At 38.9% G+C, this 23,795-nt stretch overlaps 1 protein-coding gene across 3 annotated transcripts in view; it reads left to right on the forward strand.

Annotated features, from left to right (window-relative positions):
- Capr (Caprin) overlaps positions 1–23,795 on the forward strand; it is a 220,663-nt gene that overhangs the window by 93,918 nt on the left and 102,950 nt on the right. For all 3 annotated transcript variants that reach the window (XM_067145615.2, XM_067145617.2, XM_067145616.2), the window contains exon 6: positions 888–1,096. In XM_067145615.2, coding sequence (XP_067001716.2) covers positions 888–1,096 — 209 coding nt within the window. The remainder of the gene's footprint in view (positions 1–887; positions 1,097–23,795) is intronic.

Raw genomic sequence — 23,795 nt, forward strand, 5'->3', positions numbered from 1 at the left:
TCGTATATTTTTTCAATGTGTGTTCAATGTTAAATGGATAAGTCGAATATTTCACCACGATTATATTCTGTAGACAATAAATACCACGAAAATAAACTGCTCATTCATTTCTTTTTCCGCTACTCACTGCTATACAACGCTAATACAAGGGTCCTGGTCTGTATAAGCAATTCAATGAATAACTATAACAGATGTATACACAGGAGGCTTATACACTGTTTATTAGTAACGAAGTTCACATAAACGGTGTATAAACCTTGTAAAAAATGTACACACTTTTTATTAGTGAGACGGTAAATCTCTCTTACCATCGCGGAGTCAGTATATTGGAATTGGAAGAAGCAGGAAAAAACAGCTCACTAGGAGGATTTGAACCTATGCCAGCCAGCTCCCAATTGCCACACTGTCGATTCGGTGCAATCTCTTTACCTGCAAAGCTAACATGTGGCCCTCTGATAGTTCTTGAGCCCAGAGCCAGAACTCTAAGGAATGGGTAGATTAACAGCTTAATATTTCCCCGACACTGCTGTAAAGGTTCTGGTGTAAACCTGCTGTTAGGACTTGGCCGAAATAGTTATCAAGAGTGCACTCATTCTTTTCATGAGCAACTGTATATATGACCTCGATTTTCATTTCACAGTATTCATTCAGTTTTTATCATATCCAATTGATCAGCATCTGGTCTTTGTGATTTGGAAGAGAAAGTATTTCTTCTTTTGTCAATGTCTGTGGATAAATCACGTGGATTTTGTGAAGTTCTAAGAGGGGAAAATATATGTTGGTGTATTGACGCCCTAAAAGTTACCATTACTAGTCATAGGTTTGAAATATTGTAATCGCAATGCAAATATGACTGCTGTTAGAATTACAGGTTGTTTTCTTTACAGCTGTTGCACCTATTGTGGCTGCTGCTCCAGTGCCAACAATCGTTCAGCAGGCTCCAGTTGTCCCTCCCGTTCCAACACCTGTGGCAGCCGTAGAAAGCTCATTCTTTAGTACTTCTGCCCCAGCATTTGTTCCTGCTCAGGCTGCAATACCAGCGCGCCCCCTCAACGAAGTAATTGGATCTGTTACTGGAAGTTTCAACTTCTTGCAGGTAATATATTTGATACAGTTGTTTCTTCTATCATTAACCATGTTGATCAAATCACAGATTGAGGGACTATGTAATGTATGGTATATTTTTAGGGAAACTTTTTTTGTGACCCATGTCCATAGACTTGGGCTGTCTGTAGGTGCACTGCAATCACAGCAGTTCAGCTGCCTTTATTTTCTACTGCAATTCATCTATTCTCACAGTTCTCTCTCTTTTTTTTTCATTTGTATGTTTGCCTTGAATTACTGTATATAGATACATTTCATATTTTCTATTAAAATATGGTTAATGAAGGATTTAGTTCCTCCTCCTTTTTCCCTATTCAATGACGTATAAACTTTTTTGTTCTGTCTGCCTTCTCCAAGTTTCGTTTATTAATCTTGTCATTCCACTGTGCTGTTTTCTCTCTGTTGCTCCACATGCTCTTTCTGTACTGTCACCAGAAATACTCCTGAAATTCTTCTATTCCAATATCCATCCATGGTATTAATTGTTCAGAGTTCCTTAAAAAATTCATCCGGTACTTTTTCAGTATCTGCAGTCATATTCACCCTTGTCTTCTTTCTTGTAATTGAAATACTGTATATACACGAATAATCCGCACATCCTAATATTACGAGAGAATTTTTACAACAAAAAATAAAATTGGTTTTAAATTGTGAGTTATTTAAAGGAAATTCTATATTATAATGTACTCCAAAACTGGATAAAATATAAATTTAAGAAACTCATCATAATCTTCACATGCTCTTCGATAGGCAACCCACTTGATCAGAATTGTTTTGCGGTTTCTTACCTTCCCCTGATATTTGTAATCTGTTAAGTCTCATTTTTTTCCCTCACCAGTTGTAAGTACAACTTTCTCTGACATCATGCTTTCTTCCTGCTGCATGTAGTTTCCAACGTACTCTGAATCAAGAACCCAAAGCCCTTATTTGGCCATGAATGAGGGATTGCAAAGGCATCTACAGAGTCTTATCATATAAACCCAGACAGTTCAGCGGCGTTTTTCTTCTCAGAGACTTAACCCTCTTGGAGCCAGGCGGTACTGCGAGCACCTGCCCTTTAAATTGCCACAACCAATCAGGTCGGCTTTTAAAAATCCATCGTAAGTTGCCAGAGCCGATTACATCGGCTGGCTTAAAATTCTATGATAATCATTTTGTGACAACCTATAGTTAGGGACCTGAAAAATTAGCATCTATTTGTTTCAAAATTAGGATCTATTTTTCCAAAATTAGCATCTGTTTATGAAGTGCAATTATTGTCCTTGGTTCACACACAATACAAATTCATTGTTCAAACGAAAGCATTGTCTGTCTTTCGGCATTGCTTTTTTCAAATTGCACAGTCTGTCTGTAACCACTCTCTTGTATTGAGACAACACATGCTCGCTATCTACATTGTTCGTTGGGGTCCACAACAACTCAAGACAGTATTTAGCAAATATGCTGAACTTTGTCTGAACTGCAGTTAATGCAAGCATGGCATCACATTTTTTACTTTCTTTCATCTGGGTTTGAATTACATGTTGGAGAGACCAGATATTGTTTCGTGAGAGATCTGTTACTCCAAACAATTTCTCAAACTCATCAGTGTTATTCAAAATTATATTTTTTCGATGCAAAACTTGAGAAATTGACACAAAATGCTTATGGTTGGTCTTAAGCTTTCAATGTGGCTAGCTTGCACTGTGAAGAATGAGCAGCTTTGACAAATGTGGCTCTACATGCAGCTTCTGTAGAGGAATTAGCTTAATCAAAGCAACATTAGTGCTGCAGAAAAATTCCCCTCACAAATAAAGGTAAAACTGGCATCGAGGTTATGCAGTTTGGGGTAAAGGAGATAAGAGGTAGGATACAGAGACCCTTCATGTTCAGTAAGGTGGTCAACCAATCCGCTGCATGATCTGTGACAAAAACCATGCGGGAGTGAAGCCTATTCACTTCTCGGTTACTCGGATCAGTCAGGTACTTAATACCACGGTTGTTGATGTCTTTCATGTCAGACATCTTGAAAAATGTAACATCAGTAAAGTAAGCATTCAAATAAGACAGCCTGAATCCAGCTCTTCCATCAGGTTATGACAGGTGAAGGAAAAAGTTTTGCTTCCTGTGAAGCACCATACTTCGATGTTAAGAATTGTAAATAATTATATTTTTGCTTTCTTGTGTTCAAATATGCAGTCTTTACCATCGCAACCACACGATTTAACTCGGTCATCACTGCGACCCAACTATTGCCAACCAAGCTGATCTTATGTGCCCAACACTGTGCATGCATTAAATGATCCCTTACGACTACACTTAATGTTTCATAACACCGGGTCATGTACGGGACACTGTCATTAACAAACACTTTAACTGCATCATGTTGTTGTTTGAGTCATCAGTCTATAGACTGCTTTGATGCAGCCATCCATGCCACCCTATCCTGTGCTAACCTTTTCATTTCTACGTAACTATTGCATCCTACATCTGCTCTAATCTGCTTGTCATATTCATACCTTGGTCTACCCCTACCGTTCTTACCACCTACACTCCCTTCAAAAACCAACTGAACATGTCCTGGGTGTCTTAAGATGTGTCCTGTCATTCTATCTCTTCTTCTTGTCAAATTTAGCCAAATCGATTTCCTCTCCCCAGTTTGATTCAGTTACTCTTAATTCATGATTCGATCTATCCATCTCGCCTGCAATATTCTTCTGTAACACCACATTTGAAAAGCTTCTATTCTCTTTCTTTCTGAGCTGGTTATCGTCCATGTTTCACTTCCATACAATGCCACGGTCCACACAAAAGTCCTCAAAAACATCTAATTCCTGTATCAACGTTTGAAGTGAGCAAATTTTTCTTAAGGTTCTTCCTTGCTTGTGCTAGTCTGCATTTTATGTCGTCCTTACTTCTGCCATCGTTGGTTATTTTACTACCCAAGTAACAATATTCATCTACTTCTTTAAGACTTCATTTCTTAATCTAATATTTCCTGCATCACTGCCTTCCTTTGACAGCACTCCATTACTTTTCTTTTGGAGTTGCATGGCTGAGTGGCTCAGACGGTTAAGGCGCTGGCCTTCTAACCCCAACTTGGCAGGTTCGATCCTGGCTCAGTCCGGTGGTATTTGAAGGTGCTCAAATACGACGGCCCCGTGTCAGTAGATTTACTGGCACGTAAGTGAACTCCTGTGAGACTAAATTCCGGCACCTCGGCGTCTCCGAAGACCTTAAAAAGTAGTTAGTGGGACGTAAAGCAAATAACATTATTATTATTATTATTATTATTATTATTATTATTATTATTATTATTATTATTATTATTATTATTATTATTATTATTATTTGGAGTTATTTATTTTCATCTTGTACTCCTTACCCAAGACTTCGTCCATACCATTCAGCAGCTTCTCAAGATCTTCTGCAGTCTCAGATAAAATAACAATATCATCGGCAAATCTCAAGGTTTTATTTCCTCTCCTTGGATTGTGATTCCCTTTCCAAATTCCTCTTTGATTTCCTTTACTGCCTCTTCTATGTAAACATTGAAAAGGAGGGGGGGCAAACTGCAGCCTTGCCTCACTCCTTTCTGGATTGCTGCTTCTTTTTCAAAGCCCTCGATTCTTATCACTGCAGACTGATTTTTATACAGATTGTAGATAATTCTTCGTTCTCGGTATCTGATCCCAATCATCTTCAGAATCTTAAATAAATTGGTCCAGTCAACATTATCGAATGCTTTTTCTAGATCTATGAATGCCATGTACGTGGGCTTGTCCTTCTTGATTCGAACCTCTAAGATCAGACGTAAAGTCAGGATTGCTTCACGTGTTCCTACATTTCTTCTGAAGCCAAATTGATCTTCTCCCTACTCAGCTTCAACTTGCTTTTCCATTCTTCTGCAAATAATACGTGTTAAAATTTTGCAGACATGAGATACTAAACTAATGGTGCCGTAGTTTTCTCACTTGTCAGCACCGGCTTTCTTGGTAATAGGTATAACAACATTCTGCCGAATATCAGATGGGACTTCTCCTATCACATACATCTTACACACTAAATGGAATAACCTTGCCATGCTGGTTTCTCCTAAGGCAATCAGTAATTCAGAGGGAATGTCATCAATTCCAGGTGCCTTGTTCCTATCTAGGTCACTCACAGCTCTGTCAAACTCTGACCTCAAAATTGGTATCAAAATCATTGGTACATTGAAACTGTGCAGAGCTTCTAAAACAGCACGAGAGCAGTTTGTAGCATTTCCTGCATCAAGATAGTTCATAGAAACAATGTGCAGCTCTCTTTTCGATCCAGTTGGGTCTTGGAATATGATTATAAAAACAAAACAGCCCATTTTATCTGTAATTTCATCACAGAGTATGTTGATGTTCTTCCTCACTAGAGGCTGTGCTGTTCTTTTCTGGTGGTCAGATGCAACTTCTAGAAAGGAAGAAAGACCTTAAGTTACAACAAAATAATTTAAAATCACACTCAAATTCGGTATCCTTCAATTTTGCACGTGGTTTCAATGTTGTAATACCTAAACCGTACCCGATCAATGAAATCTAAACTTACCCGGTAAATGTACTTCACGTAGAGTTCTCACACAGGGCAGCTCTTCATCTGAAAACTCGGTAATCCAGGCTCTTATCTCGCTTTCCAGCTTTTCCAGAGGTATATTTGCTTTGGCAAATACTTCAACTGTGCATTTTGAGAAGTTATCTCTGGAAATTTTTTGTCGTTTACAACCATCTGTGTAAGCACAGAAAATTGTTTTCTTTGAGACGTACCAGCAGCAGGGCTTGAACTTTCGTTATCGCTTCGCTTGCTCACTTGTTTTTAAGATTTAGCACATTTCACAATGCTATCTCACCCCCCATTGAACTCGGCAATTACAATACTTGCAAAATACCGTCGCTGAATCTGTGGCATATAAACCATCCTTTGCGTATTGCTGAGGCCTTTTGTGCGCAGTTTTTGTCATACACCCCATAACCTAAACTATCGCTAGACTTTCTACTCTTCACTAGTTTCAATTTTGAACAACGGGAAAACAAAGCAAAACGTGACACTCGATTTACATTTCGATAATAATCGATACAGATCTTGTTCCCAAGCCCAACTACAATAACTCAGACCTAACCGACCTATCGAAACTGTCCATAATGGCGGCAGCTGGAATGCTAGCATGCGTTTGTTTTGATTTGTGTAAGTCGTGTTGTTACCAAATATTTACAGAAATTTGAACATTATTATTATTAATCATACCTTATATTTATAGTCTTACGAAGGTTATAGATCCTCTTTCAGTGCCATAAGAAGCTGTTTGTTCTCAAAGAGCTTATTTATTCCAACAGTATCGGTGGCGATTAGGTTAATGTTGATTCTCTTGTTCTTCTCTGAAAGTATTTTCTTTATTTTTAGTTATCTATGCATGATGTTTTTAGTGCAATGTGCTGTGTGCCTAGAAGTACCATATTTCCCGGCATAATCTTCACCGCCGCATAATCGTCGCATCCTTTATTTTCAATTAAAAAATCTGACTTTAAACATTTAATCGCATAATCGTCGCATGTCCAAATTTTGTTCACCAATCTGGTTAAAAGGTAAATGGAACTGCAATGTAAGTCGCACGTGAATGCGCAATTTAAATACGTGTATGGTTTATGGGCAATTTGGGCAACACAAGTCACATTTGCGAGATGTTGCACAACTTATAAATAAATAATACCGGTATATGTACGACGCATGGCTTACCGGTAGGCTATCGGCAGTTTGACAACGTGGTCGCGAGACAGTATACAATTTATTCACCCCCTAATTATTATGAGTTCTCATTTGAAATACATAAGGCTGGAAGTTATCGCTTATCTGCAATGTCGCCAGCAAATACCGGTACCAACACACACTTTTCTTCTAGCAGACAAGAGGTCTGATAGAATTCTGCGTTATTACAACCACGCAGCGCAACAGTCGCGAAGGACCTTGGCCTAGCAAGCGACTGCTCTTCAGCCCGAAGACCTGCAGATTACGAGGTTGCGTGTGGTCAGCACGACGAATCTTCATGACCGTTATTCTTGGCTCTCTAGATCGGGGCCACCATCTCACCGTCAGATAGCTCCTCAATTGTAATCACATAGGTTGAGTGGACCTCGAACTAGCCCTCAGATACAGGTAAAATTCCCAGACCCGGCCGTGAATTGAACCCGGAGCCTCCGTGTAAGAGGCAAGCACGCTACCCCTACACCATGGGGCCGGCTCCTGCGTTATTGCGCACGAATTGAAATCCAAGACGATAACGCAGATTTCCACGGAATTATTCAGCTCACGGTCAGCCGAATTATTTACAATGTCTCAGTTGTCGTCGCTAGACCCTTATCTTACTACTACGTCATAAGTGTCCGGGCATGTGATGAAAACTTTTACAGAAGCAGTCAAGATAATTATCATCCAATGGTATTAGTTTTATTTTATAAACTCGTCAGTGATGTAATGTAAAATCATCAATAACTGGGAAGAAATATTAACCTAATTACCGTATGTTTAAAAGAAATTGAAAAAATGAATGTTTGTTACTGACGTCTCGGAACACGGTCAACTAGAGTAGATCTACACCGCACTAGCTAGAGCAATATATGAAGACGTCCGTGCTCCGGTTTGCGAGCTTTGCGCAACTGCACTTCTGTGTCGCAACCAACGAGCTCAACGGATAACAAATTGCTGCCTAACAGTATTGGCTACTCTGGAATGGACTGTTCACGGATGCATTTATCTGTTTGTGACTGACGTGATTACTGTAGACATGTGTGCGTGAGAATTTAAGTTTTTAATTTGTGTTTGGGATGTTTGTAGAAATTATTTGTTTTAATAGTGAACGATTACGGAAAGTCGTTTTTATTGCAAAACATTAATGTGTGAAGCATTTATAAGCGATTATGGGTAAATATAGAAACTATTCTACGGGCTTGAAGCTAAGCGTAATTGCCTTCGCTGAACAGCACGGGAACAGAGCTGCAGAAAGAAAATTTTCAGTGAGTGAAAAGTTGGTGCATGACTGGCGGAAATTAAAAAAACAAGCTAAAATGCACAAACCCTTCTAGTCGCGCGTTTAATGGTCCTAAAACAGGGAAGTTTTGTTATAATTGACGAAGTGTTTATGTACGTCAGTGAAATACGTAGCAATGGCTGCAGTGTATCATGTGATATGTTACAAATTAAGGGACGGGAGGTACTGCGCAAACACAACATAACTCAGTTTAAGGCGAATCGTGGGTAGATTAAGGGGTTCATGTGTTGACACAATCTGTCAGTGCGAAGGAGAACAACACTAAGTCAAAAGTTGCCTGCTGATTACATGGACAAGATTGTAAATTTTTACCGATTTGTCTTACGTTTGCGCAAGGAAACTTCGTATTTGTTTTCTCAAATCGGTAATGCCGATCAGGCTCCAATCTTTTTTGATATGCCTTGCTACAGCACTATTGCGCTAAAAGGACCATGGAGTGTATTAATGAAAACCAGCGGTAGTGAGAAGTTGCGATGCACGGCAATACTAGCCATTACTGCTGTCGGAAGAAATTTGCAGCCTTACATCATTTTCAAGAGCAAAACGATGCCGAAGAACATACAGTTTCCCAGTGGAATTCATGTACGAGTGCAACCAAAGGGTTGGATGGACTAGAACTCACGCTGGACTGGGTTAAAACTGTGTGCGATAGAAGACCCGGTGCACTACTAAAATAACCAGCTCTGCTTGTTTTAGATAGTTTCAGAGGTCACCTCTTGAACGAAGTGAAGCAACTTCTCAGTAAAAATAAGACACGACAGATAGTCATTCCTGGTGGCCTAACATCTGCTTTGCAGCCACTAGACGTATGTATTAATAAATCCTTTAAAGACCACTTACGTCAGTTTTACAATGAGTGGATGATGAGCGGCGATCAGCAATTGACGCCCGCTGGAAATATCAGGCGTCCACCCTTGGACTTGTTATGCTCGAGGGTGATGAAGAGTTGGGATCTTGATACCACTTGAACTAGTCTCCAAGAGCTTCAAAAGGACTGGAATTTCGAATGCACTAGACGGATCTGAAGATGACGCAGTGTGGCAGAAATCTGATACTGGTATTAACAGCGGCAAGGATGGCGCATCAGATACTGAAACCTGCAATAACGACACAGAAGATTTGGAATAAATTGTATACCGGCAAGTCCGTATTTCACAACAATGCGATAATTTTTTGCAAGTGTAATATTTTAACTTTAATACTCATATTAATGACAATTAACTTAATACGTTCATTTTTATTTTGAGGTTGGAAAAACCTTCGCCGAATTGTTGCGAATAATTATGAATTTTGTTTTAGACTATTTTAATTATTTTGATGTATAAACGCAAGTATTACATGCATCTTAAATTTGTATCAAACACAATTTAGTTATAAATAAATGTTTTGAGTAATACAAATACTGGTATTAAAAATTCTTCGTATAATGGTCGCACCCTACTATTTTTTCAAAAATGTTCGTATAAAAAGTGCAAAGATTATGCTGGGAAATATGGTAAGTAAGAGGTAGGCCACAAGCTTCATATACCCATAGAAGGTGGGTGATCTAATTCGAGTGCCGCTCAAACTTACAAAATTAAAACTAATGATGCTTATCCTAGCATTTGCCCTATCAGCCAACGTACCTTACTACAAAGAAAATTAAATTGGTCCTGGAAAGATCCGGAAAATCATGACCAATGCCCAAGATTTATGATTTAGAGACTAAATTAATCTTAAACAGTGGTGCAAGAATGATGCCACAATTGTATTTTATATAAAAAAGAACATAATCCTAATGTTCACTCACGGGAATTGGGGTTGGGTTTAGTTTACGCATGTTCGTTGTAAAAACGTTGAAAATTAATTACAATTCTGGTGAGTTTTAAAGTGACGAGTGTTTTAAATGGCCAAGTGTATCATTCTCTTGTACCTACTCAACAATACAGGTGGATTTTGGAGGTTTGAAATTTTGTTGGAGAAATTTGTTTGCATGTTTTACATAATGGGCTGTGGTTAATGGTGGTGTTGCATAGTATTTCATGTAAGATTAATAATGTTCTTTATTGACATCTGTATATCTTATTTGCTGACCGGAGTTTCATATGTGAAATACAGTAAAACCTCGTTAATTCAAAGTCGTTGGGACTCAAAAATCGGACTTCGAATTACGTGATTTCGAATTAACCGCCAATTCGCAATTCAGAAGTACCAACCCTTGCCGCGTTACGAAATATTCTAAGGCCCGTTACTGCATGCAGTTAACCTTGATTCACAGTTTATACCTTTCAAATGCCACGAAAAAAGAAATATTTCCAAAATTTATCCAAAACTGTGCATTTACAGTATTCAAATAATGCACTTACATATCTCACTGGCAAATATAACCTCACGCAATGAAAGAAAGAAAAAAAAAGCACGATTCAAAGACGAGGAGAAATCTATGCTGGCTCCCATGTGCAAGTGCTTTATTCCTTGGAGTACTATACTGTATGCATTTTAGATGCCTTGTATTTACACAGAAAGTACCCGATGCCCTTAAAATCAAACTTTCCTATGACTCCATCCTTGTACGATTTCCCGTCATGGCACTTCTCTTGTACTTCAGAAATATAAACACTTGCCGCGTCACAAAGTATTCTAAGACCCATTAATACATGCCATCACCTCGATTCACAGTTTAAACCTTTCCAATGCCATGGAAAAACTATTTCCGAAATGTATCCAACAAGGTGCATTTACTATGTTCAAATAATGCACTTGGATAAATCACTGACGTACATAACCTCACGCAACGAAAGAAAAAAAATCACACAATTCAAAGACGGGGATAAATTATGCTGGTTCCCCTGTGCAAATGCATTATTTTTTGGATATCAGTAGGTACTGTTTGCATTTTTAGATGCTTTGTACTGGGATGGAAAGTGCCCGACGCCCTTTAAACATTGTAGCTTATCGAACTTTTCTATGACGAGGAGATAAAGTTTCTCGCTTCCAAGGCCCCACACCACTGGCTGCGCAGTAGCGTATGACTGGGGAAGACATGTCCATGAGCGTACCGCCATGTTGCGGGCGCTCCTCAGCTTGACGCGGAGATCGTATGGAATTCGTGCTTTAACTGAAATTTCGCACGCATGAAAACATCCACCCTACAAAATTAATGACAGCCTATATCGACTACCGTGTACACACGCAACAAACATACATAATATGAAGACTGTGGTAATATTAAAATATATTTCTACATCAAAACTGAGCAATCTACACAAATCCTTTGGATAGCCCATAGATGGCGCACCTAAAATAAACTTTAGCAGACTGAATAAGAAGACTGAAAAATACACTACTACAAAAATACACTTGCGGTACCTCGAAAATCATGTCCCTCACTTTAATATAAGGGTCATGTTTGTAACTGATGTGTTTGAACATGGATATGGCAAGAAGGCCAGACTCAACGGACGAGGATCACGTGACAATCTGTCTCTTGAGAAACCTACACTCTACAATTTAGCTTTATTGAAAATAAGAAGACATGTTAAAAAAGCAGTCTACAACTTAAGTATGATTACATGGCGTGAGATAAAAACTGCCTGTCTCTCAGCAGACTGGAGAACACATATTTACAAACTCCTGTACCGATAACAATAATCTTCAATATCAACAAAAAAGGAAACATGTGAAATAAAATCTTTCTATGAAAGGTACATAGCTTATGATTCCTCTTTGATAAATCATTAGGCCTACAGCAAATTTTACTCAGTTCTCTGAACACATTGTTTAAAAAGTAGATGACTGCAGAAATCTTTCTAAAACAATCAGATACATGTTTTATCATTTTCTGAATATGAAATGCCGGCTCTGCGGTATAGGGGTAGCGTGTCTACTTCTTGCCCGGAGGCCCCAGGTTCAATCCCCGGCCAGGTCAGAGATTTGTACTTGGATCTGAGAGCTGGTTCGAGGTCCACTCAGCCTACGTGATTACAATTGCGGGACTATCTGACGGTTAGATAACGGCCGAGAAGATTCGCCGTGCTGACCACATGACACCTCGTAATCTGCAGGCCTTCAGGCTGAGCAGCGGTAGCTTGGTAGGCCATGGCCTTTCGGGCCTCTTGTGTCATGGGGTTTGGTTTGGTTTGGATACGAAATAACGTAACTGGATGAGCAGAAGTTATCATTATTGTGTGATTTGGATTTAGGTAAATGCTGCCTGGCATTTGTTACACTAGTGCTAGTCTTCTATTGTGTATTTCTTAAAATGAAATGAATGTCTAAGGTTAACTTGAGTTTCTCTGCGTAAGTTTAGGCTTAAGTTTTATCTTTACCAATTTGCTTTAAGTCGCAATGACACAGATATGTCTTATCGCGACGATGGGATAGGAAAGGAATAGGAATGAGAAGGAAGAGTCCATGGTCTTAATTAAAGTCAACACCAGCATTTGTCTGGTGTGAAAATGGGAAACCACGGAAAACCATCTTCAGGGCTGCCGATAGTGGGGTTCGAACTCGCTATATCCCGGATGCAAGCTCACAGCTGCGCGGTCCTAACCGCACGGCCAACTCGCTCGGTTAGGCTTAAGTAAGAGTGCTATCATTTAAGATGTAAAACCCTCCTCATAATATTATCTTCTTAAATATTAATGCTTTTACAAACTCATTCTGAATTAACATTATCTGAGCACATAAAAATTGAAAGTGCGTTCTAATTTTTCCCTAATATGCGCACCATGATTTACACCAGAAAGAAAATAGATGAAACTGAAAGCACTTGCAAACAAAAAGATTAATATCATAGTGAACAGTTATTTTGACTAGCGTTTTCTACTGTAGACTAGGATTGACAAGATTGTAATGAGCTTTATTTATACTTTATATTGTCAGATTTTTCTGAAATAGAGTATTAACAATTGTATTATTTTATTATAAAGCAAATGGGAAAAATTGGAGAAATGAAGATATACGATACTCGTTTAAGTGCAGCCAGTATCCAGTATTCGGGAGATAGTAGGTTCGAACCCCGCTGTCGGCAGCCCTAAAGATGGTTTTCCGTGGTTTCCCATTTTCACACCAGGCAAATGCTGGTGCTGTACCTTAATTAAGGCCACGGCTGCTTCCTTCCCACTCCTAGCCCTTTCCTGTCCCATCGTCGCCATAAGACCTGTCTGTGTCGGTGCGACGTAAAGCAACTTGCAATAATAATAATAATAATAATAATAATAATAATAATAAATCAGTTTTCAGATAATTGATAATTTGAAGCAATACCTTATCCTAATGTTAAAAGGTTTTATCAAGTTCTATCAATCATACCTTACGGATTCTACGCCCAGGTTTATCAAATTTGTAATACCGCAACACAGTTTGTGTGAAAAATATGTAGCCTTTCTCAGAACAGCTGTTTAATTCTAAACAATTATCTCCGATGAATTGTCAAAAGGCAACAAAAAAAAAAAAAAAAAAAGAAAGAGAAGAAGTCTAAATATTCTAAATTTCATGCCCATGCGTTCCCTGAATCAACCACCTTATAACCTGTTTAGTTCTCGATTAGGCCCTATGGTAAATGAAAGTTATTTTATAACAGTTCAATTTCTACTCAAATGTGAAAAGAAATACCAGATCCCTTCCGATAGCAACCTGTACAAATGAAGGCTGCACACGAATTCACCCTCGTAAATATCTTTCCATCCCACAGGTAAGGCCTAACTTTAGGCCTAATATTGCCGAAACTACTGTAATGTATCATCTTCCACATTCCTTGAAAATATTTGACAATATATTATCACTCCGTCACATATAATACAAAAACAGATCCACTAACAGGCATGATTCAAATCGAAAACATACAAGGGTCTGTAAACATTACCACGTGCTAGCCATGTATTCGAAGCTGAAGCGCCTGCAATATGGCGATGCGCGAAAGTGTTCAATATTCCGCATAGCATCAGCGCGCTCTGTGAGTCTAGATAAGTAATATTAAAGTCTTTGCTCGCTTCCATGTGCATTGCAATTGCAACGCACTACTATGACCCCCATCCCCGACCCTTGTACCATTCTCCGGCTGGCACTTTCTCCTTTAAAACCATAAGATCGTTTGGGCTCGCATTAAAATAAAGAAATGCAGTTTCATCGGCAATGACAGTATTATTCGGTGCCGACGAATTTATTATATGAGCCACGCTTTTTCGTCAACTGTCGGCATCACCAGTGTTCGCGCATTCTGTTTTCCCGCACACTGCCTGTTGAGTGATATTACGGCGTTCCTTAAAAGGTTGAATACCAAAGAATTCCGATTTCATTCAACTTGGCAATCATGAAGCACACTGTAGACCCACCGAAGTGAGTGTAAGTGCGGAAAGCTACCCCTCCACGTTCCGGAACACGCGTTCTATTATGACGCGGATAAATTTCGAGTTGAAATTACTCTGTAACATACTATTGTTTTAAAATGTAAAGGCAGTTTCAAATTAAAAGTCTGAATTTCGGTAATGGGGCCGACAATGTACTTCGAATTACGAATTATCCGTATTTCGAATTAAACAATTCAAATAACATGCAAAACTGTATCTCATGTTTCCGGGAACGAGAGCTTCTTCGAATTACGTGGGATTTTGAATTAACCGATTTCGAATTGTCGAGGTTCTACTGTATTTTTATACTGTCTCAACCGGACGTTGATACAATAATTCTCTCTTTGTTATTTTCCTCTGAAATTACATTTAGACTTACAATATGCGATGACACTACTTTTGATGTTTAATTATTCATATTTTGAGTTAGTGAGTTGCGTTTCATGACGTTCGACTTGTGATCATTTCTTTAGGTGACTCGGAATAAACATGCATAACCTTGCCCTCAACCTCTCATGTCGCCCACCGATGTCCACCATGTTTTTTCTGGATTACGGTCTGATATAATTTTAGTTGGTCTTGTTATTCCCCTTGCTATTCCCATTGTAAATATCAATTAGTCAGCAAGCAGCAATCAATCGGCTACTTTTCTTCATCGATCAGAACGGTCGAAAGATTTATGCGTCATATTTTGAGTCTTTCTGGCGATTTTGCCGAAATGTTGTTTTCACCAGTAAAATAGCACATTTTCGCAGAATTTGGAAAAAAAATGGATATTCATACCAATTTCGCATTTTGTCACACTTCTATTTATGCGTAAAAATGATTTTATTCCACATTAGAATTTTCGTAGGCTTGGATTCAGTACAAGATTCAAAAACTTGCATTTATGGCAAATGCGATTTTTTTTCAGGTACTTACCTGTAGTAAAAGGGCTCTACGTTGTGTGCCTGACCTTGCTTGGAAATTCTAAGAGGGTGTTCTAGCTCTCACAAGAGGTGTTTCCTGTGTTTACAAATACCGCTAATTCGTCAGTGTGAGATTGCTCCATGCAGTGAGTGGATTTGTGACAGGAAAATGGCAAGTGGTTCACGTGATTTCAGCAGGTATTGAGGACGATAAATTAATGGAATATTTGGAACAATGCGAAGTTAACGCTGGTGATTTATTGGATAGCATTGGTGAATTTAGTTCAGAGAGTAGTGATGAAATTTTACTGGACACGCCCCACGGGATCACCGCAGCTAAAGAAGAGGCGTTTGTTTCTAATGGAACTAAAGCTATTTTGAATATGGTGGTAGATGAAACTAGTGATGACAAAGATGATGATATATCTGGAGAGCATTTTGTGGAAATTTCTCTCTCAATGAACCTGACTACGTTCCTCAGCCTCCTATCTCCTTCATGGAACTTTTTGGAGCTAAGCATGCCTCTCCGTTTGATTCTCCGCCCATATTATACTTCAATTTATTTTTCACTTTCTCTCTGCTGAACCTTTGTCACAGAGGCCAATCACTACGCTGACCAACTCCTTACTTGTAATGAACTGTCACCCAGTTCCCTCTCTCGATGTTGGAGACGCACCACAATAGATGAAATAAGGGCGTTCATTGCTGTCATCCTGAATATGGGACTGATAAGAAAATCTACCGTTGTTTCGTACTGGAATACTGTAGATCACTTCATTATCCCTTGGTTTGGCGAAATGTTCTCAAAGAATGGGTTTCAGCTTCTTTTAAATTTTTTTCATTTAGTTGACAACAGTAAGCTTTCTCCTCCTGGCTCTCCAAACGATTATTCATCACCAGCAACTATCCATAGACGAAAGTTTAGTTGGAACTAAATGCCATACACAACTAGCCCATTATATGCCAAATAAGCACCATCACAAGTTGGGGATAAAATTTTGCATGTTGTGTGACGCAGTAAGTAAGCATTGTGTTGATTTTTATACGTACCAAGGAGCAAGATACACTGAAGACGGAAACAAAATCAGAATTAATGGACTTGCCTACACTCTAGTGACGAAACTTCTGTCTCTAGGGAATTATTTTATGAAAGGCTTTCATATTTAGGCAGATAATTATTTTATGTCAATCCCCCTTGCAAAACATTTATATTCAGTTGGAACATTTATCACCGGCACTATATGAAGAAACAGGAAGGGACTACCAAAGGCTGTGAAAAACCCATTTAAATTAGTTTGTAATAAATATTTCAGACTGGGGCCAATTTTACTAGTGGGATCCAAACAGAAAAAAATCAGGTGGTGGTTATAAGTACACACAGAGCTGCAATAGAAACAGAAGTGTCTGCAACTGCTAGAAACAGTAATCAACACAAGAGGAAACCTAATGTGATCTTAGACTGCAATTGTTATAAGTGGGGCATTGATATAAATGACATGATGGTGTATTTTTATTTAGGTGAACATAGAACTTTGAAATTTTGGAAAAGGACTGCATTCAATATCATTTTGAGAATGGTCTTCAATGCTTATTATTTGATGTATTTAGAAAACTGTAACTGAAAGGAAATGGCTAGGCTCCAGGTCTACTCCAGTATAATTGAATCTCTGAGTGCTGAATGGTTGGAGAATAGACAAAATATTATCACAAATATTCCTCTGTGTGGCTTAAAACTTTTGTCAGCTAAATTAGAAGGTGCGTTGTATGTAGCTCTCCGCAACAGCGGAAGAGGTCGCAAACTGTGTGCATCAAGTGCAATAAAGGCCTGTGTACTAAATGTGCAGCTCTTCACAAGTGCCCTAAATAAACAAAATATATTCAAAGTTCCATTTCAACAAATCGCACAGATTTTTTATATAGTTGCGTTCCTATTAGTGTTAGTGATAAGTAAGTGATAAGTGATTAGTGTTGTATGACTATACCCCTACGTGCTTCAACAGTGGTCTCAAACTTTGAACAACATTATATAGCTGGTGATAAGTCTTCTTGTCACAATTTTCTGTGAGTAAATTTACTTTGTCATTTTCCTTCTTTTTACTAGCGACATACTAAATTTGAATTTGTATTTTTGTTTTACCTTTTTTCTCGTTCAGAGTAATTATTATAATCCTGTTCAGAAATAAATTCTCTGTCATTACGTAAATGCCGGTCCCCGTGAGTAAAGTGCAGTGTGCCTGCCTCTCACCCGGAGGTCATGGGTTCGATTCCTGGCCTGGTCGAGGAATTTACCTGGGCCTGAGGGTTGGTTTGAGGTCCACTCGAACTAAGTGACCCTAGGTGATTAGAATTGAGGGTGAGAGGGTGACCTTGGTGTAGAAAACCAAGAATGATGAATGAGAGAATTTGTCTCGCTGACCATGTGTCATCTTGTAAACTGCAGGTCTTCGGACTGAGCAGTGGTCTCTTGGTAGACCAAGGCCCATCAGGGCTTTAGCGCCATAAATTTTGTAACTACGCATATTCTGTTGTATTGTAAAAAGGTTTTTTCAAATAGATACTGGAACCGAAAACGAGGAAAGGTTTTCTGTGAAAATAAAATCTATAATATCAACTTTTATTTTTTAATAACTCAGGATTATTTCTATACAATCTTGTAAGTACATAGAAAATTTCTTGTCAGTATTTGCCATACATCGATATATACATGAATTTTTTCAGTTAGTAAAATTGTTAGTTTCATTAGTGACATACGTTTGAATTTTTACCTTTTATGTTTCTATTTTTCTCATTCAAAGTAATTATTTTATAGAAGTATATTTAAAAATACATTCTATATCATTATGTATAGTCTTTTCTGTCGTAAATAATTTTTTCAAAGTAATTATTGACAGAGAGAATGTTCAAAAAGCTTTCCCTCTTCCTGAAAATAAACGTCATAGACAACCATAATATCAACAATATAACTTCTTGACTCTTTATATCACTCTGAGTCAGTTGTTTATTTTATGTGGTCAACGTGGAGAAAATTTCTTGCCAGTATTTGCCATACACCAGTAGATATACGCGAATACCTGTTTTTCCACTGAAAACAGCCTGGCACTTTACAGTAGTAGAGTGGAGGCAGAGCTCTGGCCTCTTCCAGCTGATGGTGAGCGACTGACCAGTTCGGCTCCTGGCTCCAAGAGGGTTAAGCAGCCTTACGGGAGGTATGCATGTAGTTCTTGACCTTGTGAGGAGCGTGCACGTGTTCGAGTTAGCAGTCACCAGTCTGAATCTCAGCTGTTAACATGGTGAGACAGTGATTTTTCATCTGTGAAAGTTATTAGTCAGGACAACAGGTATGCGATGCATGTGTTCAGCAATTTCCTGGTGAAGTGCCATCTTCACAAGCTCAGATTTACATAATTGTAAATAAATTAGCAATTACTGGCTCATTGCTCAGTTAAAAACCATGTGCGCACATGAGCAATTTTAGCATTGTTTGAAACCTGCTGATCCAGCCACAATAGTGAGAGATTGCGAGTGGTATCTTGCATCATTGAATGAGTGTTTATTTCACCCACAGCTTGTGTTCTTTTCGGATGAGGCCTAATTTCATCGTAATGGTCGTGTGAACAGTCGTAACTCTTACTATTGGTGTGTGGAAACTCCCAATGGTGTTTATGAAGTCCCTCATTATGATAGGAAAATTGGGGTTTGGTGTGGTGTTAGTGAGAGACGAATAATTGGGCCTATTTTTTCCAAGACGGTATGTGCAGTGTGTTATTTTTACTTGTGGAGTAAACTGAAATCCTGACACATTGGAGGGACTAATGGACATCATTACGAACGAAATCAGAAATATTACCGTGGCAGAACTCACTCGCGTCAGCCGGAATGTGGTTAAGGGATACAGTGCCTATATAACCCAGGTGACACTTCCAACATCTTTTGTAAGGTAAGAATGTATGCATGCTTTACTGGGGGGCTAAGAAGATTGGCTAATTTTACGACAGAATTTTCACAACAACAAAAAATAAGATTGGTTTAAATTGATGTGTTATTTAAAAGAAAGAAATTGTATATGATGATGTACTCCAAAACTGGATAAAATATAAATTTGTTCAGAAATCATCATAATCTTCATATATGCAGTGTACAAACACTGTGCGCTCTATTTGGGTTTATATGAGAGAAGACCCTGTAGTCATATTTAATATGTGGTTCACACTTCTCATCTATTGTAGTACCGACGCCATACAAAGACCAAGACCAGACAACGCTATAGTAAGAGGACAAGGCAATAAATATCTGCAATAAATGTTTATAATTTATTACCAAAAAGAGTACACACTTTTTATTGATATCATTTTTCAACATAGTCACCCTGCTTTTCAATGCACATGGTCCACAATTTCACAAGTTTTCTGATACCCTCTGCAAAAAATAGTTTTTGTTTGCTTAACAGCCACTTATGCACCGCTTCCTTCACCTGTTGATCCGAGCTGAATGTATGGCCTCTTAAGGCATTTTTAACCCTATAATGGCAACGCAGGGTGCTGCTAGACTCCAGTGGTCAGTTCTCAAACTACTGCATTTATTTAGTTGGCTGAACTGCTAAGGCTTTGTCTATCTTCATTCACATGTTCGCTTTACACATTACTGCATATGTCTTGAGTGTTGTTTGTATTGGAAGAAGTAAACAGCTAGTTAAAGTGACTGGGGTGCTCATGGATCCTCACGTTACCGTTTGTGGTACATTTTTGTGTACATAATTTTGCATTGCTGTGCGTTGTTGTGCATTTGTTTGTGGGTAAGTAATATTCCCACTACTAAATAATGAGGTTGTATACGTATTGTTGTGTCGCTGTTGATATTAGGCCTATTGTATTCTTACTATATGTAGCTTTGTCATTCCTTAGATTTCTTAGATTATTGCTTTCTTACTATATGGTCCTTTATTGTTCCTTGGATTCAAGGAATGGATGAGGACAATATCAGAGCTCTTCTGCAGGAAACATCTAACAATGATGAAGGTATTAATGATTCAACTGACAGTGAAGAAGACTGTATTAGAAACATCTGTCTTAGACACCTCAAGCGAAGAGGGAGTGCCTTCCTTCGGAAGTACAGCCCAGCGTTATATAGGCAGGGTCAATGTGACGAAATAGTGCAAGCCACCTGTAAAGAAATATGACACTTGTGTCTTATGCCCCCCCCAAAAAAATTACTGCTAATGTCAGCAATGCATTTCAAAGGTGATAGCATAGATTTGTCTACAGGTGACCACAGCAAACAGAATATGAGTACCTGTTACAACCTCACCAAGTGTAGTGTGGATGTCGTCAAAGAGTTAAGCACCACGTCTTAGAAAAGTTAATTGCTGGCCATTGGTGATCTTCAGAGTTCTGGATATTGCGGGAATTAATAGCAATATAATTTAACAACTGTAACATGCCAGATATGAAGATGAAGTACAGTATATAAATTTCTGGTAGAAATTGGTTTGAAAACTTGTTGACAATCAACTCAGAAAACGAGCACTGAAACCCAAAATACCTAAGCAAATCTGCCAGAAAGCAGCCAAGCTTGTGAAGATCAAACTAAATGGTGGTTCACAAGCAGAGCCAGGTCCCAGTGGCAAGTCAAGATGCACTATTTGTCCCAGGAGTAAGGACATAAAGATTAGGTCTTTCTGTAGTAAGTGTTTGATATATGAAAGCACATGAAAAATGTTTGTGAAACTTGCATTGATGTTGGTGAACACACAACTAGTGAATCTGAATGAGACAATGAAAAAAATTACAATAGAAATTAATATGATTGCAAACTGAATTAATGTTGCATCACTGATTTGTATCTGTTTGTGTCTTATTCTGTGTTAAAATCTTTTACTGTTTTTTTATGAAAACATAACTTTGCATTATTTCCAGTAACAAAGAGGACAGGAAACTGATAGGGGTCCGAGGACACCCCACATTACTATTAACGTTACAAAATTCCAGTTTTCACTCCTGGGTTAAGTGGACCAAGCAGATGACGGGATGAAATCGGGACATTATGCAGGATCCTCCAACCCCTCGAAGCAGAGCATCTGAAGAGTTTGGAGAGAGAGAGTGTGTGTGTGTGTGCGCACGTGTGCGTGGACGTACAGTGTCATGCAACAAAAGAACTCCTTCCGACAATCTACCTCTGCGTTTGATGTGAATTGCAGGTTTCAGCTTGTTTAACAGCATATCACTGTAACGTTCACTGTTTACTGTTTCCCCCCTTTCCTGGTAATGTTCCAGGATTGGCCCTTGAGAACACTGTGAGCACATAATTTTTCCTTTGACTTGTGATCCAGGAAGCTTCCTTTCCATGCTCTGATGTCTGCTCTCTGGTTCGAAGTGGTGAACCTATGTTTCATCTCCAGTGATGATCCCTTTCAGGAACATTTCACCTTCGTTAGCTTGACTGTCCAGTAGATGCTGACAGACTCTCACACGATTGCGATTCTGCTCTTCATTGTGTTCTTTTGGATCTCATCTTCAACAGACTTTGTGGAAGTTAAGCCAGTTATGCTTGATTTCATATGCAGAACCATGGCTAATATGTATATGGTTTGCCACTTTGTCAACAGTCACTCGTCTGTTATTCAGGATCATATCACGCACTTGTTCAATGTTTGCATCGGTTACTGCTGCAGATGGACGCCTGGATCTTTCCTCATCCTTCACGTTCGTGCGACCACTTTTGAACTGTTCGGTTCACTGGTAAACACTTTGCTGATGCAGAACATTGTCCCCGTATTGTGCTGAAAGTCTATGTATTTCCGCTCCTGGTACACCCTCAGACCACAAAAATTTAGGATTACGGAATGCTGCTGTTTGGTGCAAACAGAGAGTGGCGCGGCCATCTTTACATTGCAACAGTGCAATCTGTACTGCTCCGATAATGCTGAAACCTACCACAGACGTAGACAGTGGTGCAATCAGGTGAGCACACAATGTCATAGGGCCAACCTAAAGACACTTAGGGTCGTATTCATGAACGTGACTTTGACTTCGACTTACGTAAGTTCGCTTAGTTGAGTTTCGTGGAAGTCTGTTTCATAAACGCAACTTTTACAAAGTAGACTCTGGCGTAAGTAGACTTTGGTAAGTTACGATGTGAAGAATTAGATACGAGGTTGGCAATGAAAACAATGGAAGAGCAGTGTAGCATCTCCCATCACTCAATGTTTTTTCTTAATAAAGAGGTAGAAGAAGAAGAAGAAATTCAGCTGTTTCCTGCGTTATAAACCCAGTTAATACAGTTAATTTTTATTTCTCGACGATGGATGGAAAGAAGAAATTGCCTTCAACAACTATGAAAGGGAGGTGTTACTAGAACTATGAAAGAGAAGAAAGATATGGCTGAAAACAAAATCAATAAACTTCATCTCGTGGTTGGCTATGCCCTGATAATTGAAACTAAAAATCCCTTTCCTATCACGGAAAACCTCAGCATGGTTGCCACCTGGACTTATTATTGGTACATGGGTGCAATCAATAGCTCCAACCACTCCAGGGAATCGGGATCTTTCATACAAACGTCGCGCATCATTTCGACATTCAGCTTCATTTGGGAACGAAACAAACTGTGGTCTCTTTCGGGCAGTCAGGATCGATATTCGATATTCTTTTGATTATTCTACATACTGAGGGCTGGCTTACTCCTCGTAAATGAGGGGAATCAATTTGGAAGTTACCTGAAAACCATGGAAGTGTGAAAGACTATTGTATTTACCATAAGAATGCATTAATCTGTGCTGATCATCCCTTAACCTAAATAGATAACACGATGAGTAGAAAGTGCAAAAACTTTGCACTATAGTAACAATAATTTTACCTGTAGCATAATATCTTAACGACCGGGCGATTTGTCAGTGTCGTTAGGGACGCGCGGCTGTGAGCTTGCATCCGGGAGATAGTGGGTTCGAACCCCACTGTCGGCAGCCCTGAAGATCGTTTCCCGTGGTTTCCCATTTTCACACTAGCAAATGCTGGTGGGGGCTGTACCTTAATTAAGGCCACGGCCGCTTTCTTCCCATTCCTTGGTCTTTCCTATCCCATCGTCGCCACAAGACCTATCTGTGTCGATGTAACGTAAAGTTAAAAAATAATCTTAACGAAATTAGCAACTGTATTATTGGAGGTATGGGTGATCCTCGATTATTATATTTCTGTAATTCGTTTTCAAACATGGTTAGTACATCTAATACTGTACGTTTGTCGAATCTATATCGTTTTCTGAACTCATTATCTGTATTAAATTCAACTGGGTTCCGTGCATCTCTTTATAACACGCCGAGGATTGGGCACAACGTACCAAATAATTTCCTGGATCTCTTCAATTTCGTCTACAAAATTAACTACACCAGCAATATCTGCCATTTTATTATTT

Source organism: Anabrus simplex, chromosome 4 (genome assembly GCF_040414725.1).
Source record: "Anabrus simplex isolate iqAnaSimp1 chromosome 4, ASM4041472v1, whole genome shotgun sequence".
Classification (NCBI taxonomy): Eukaryota; Metazoa; Arthropoda; class Insecta; order Orthoptera; family Tettigoniidae; genus Anabrus; species Anabrus simplex.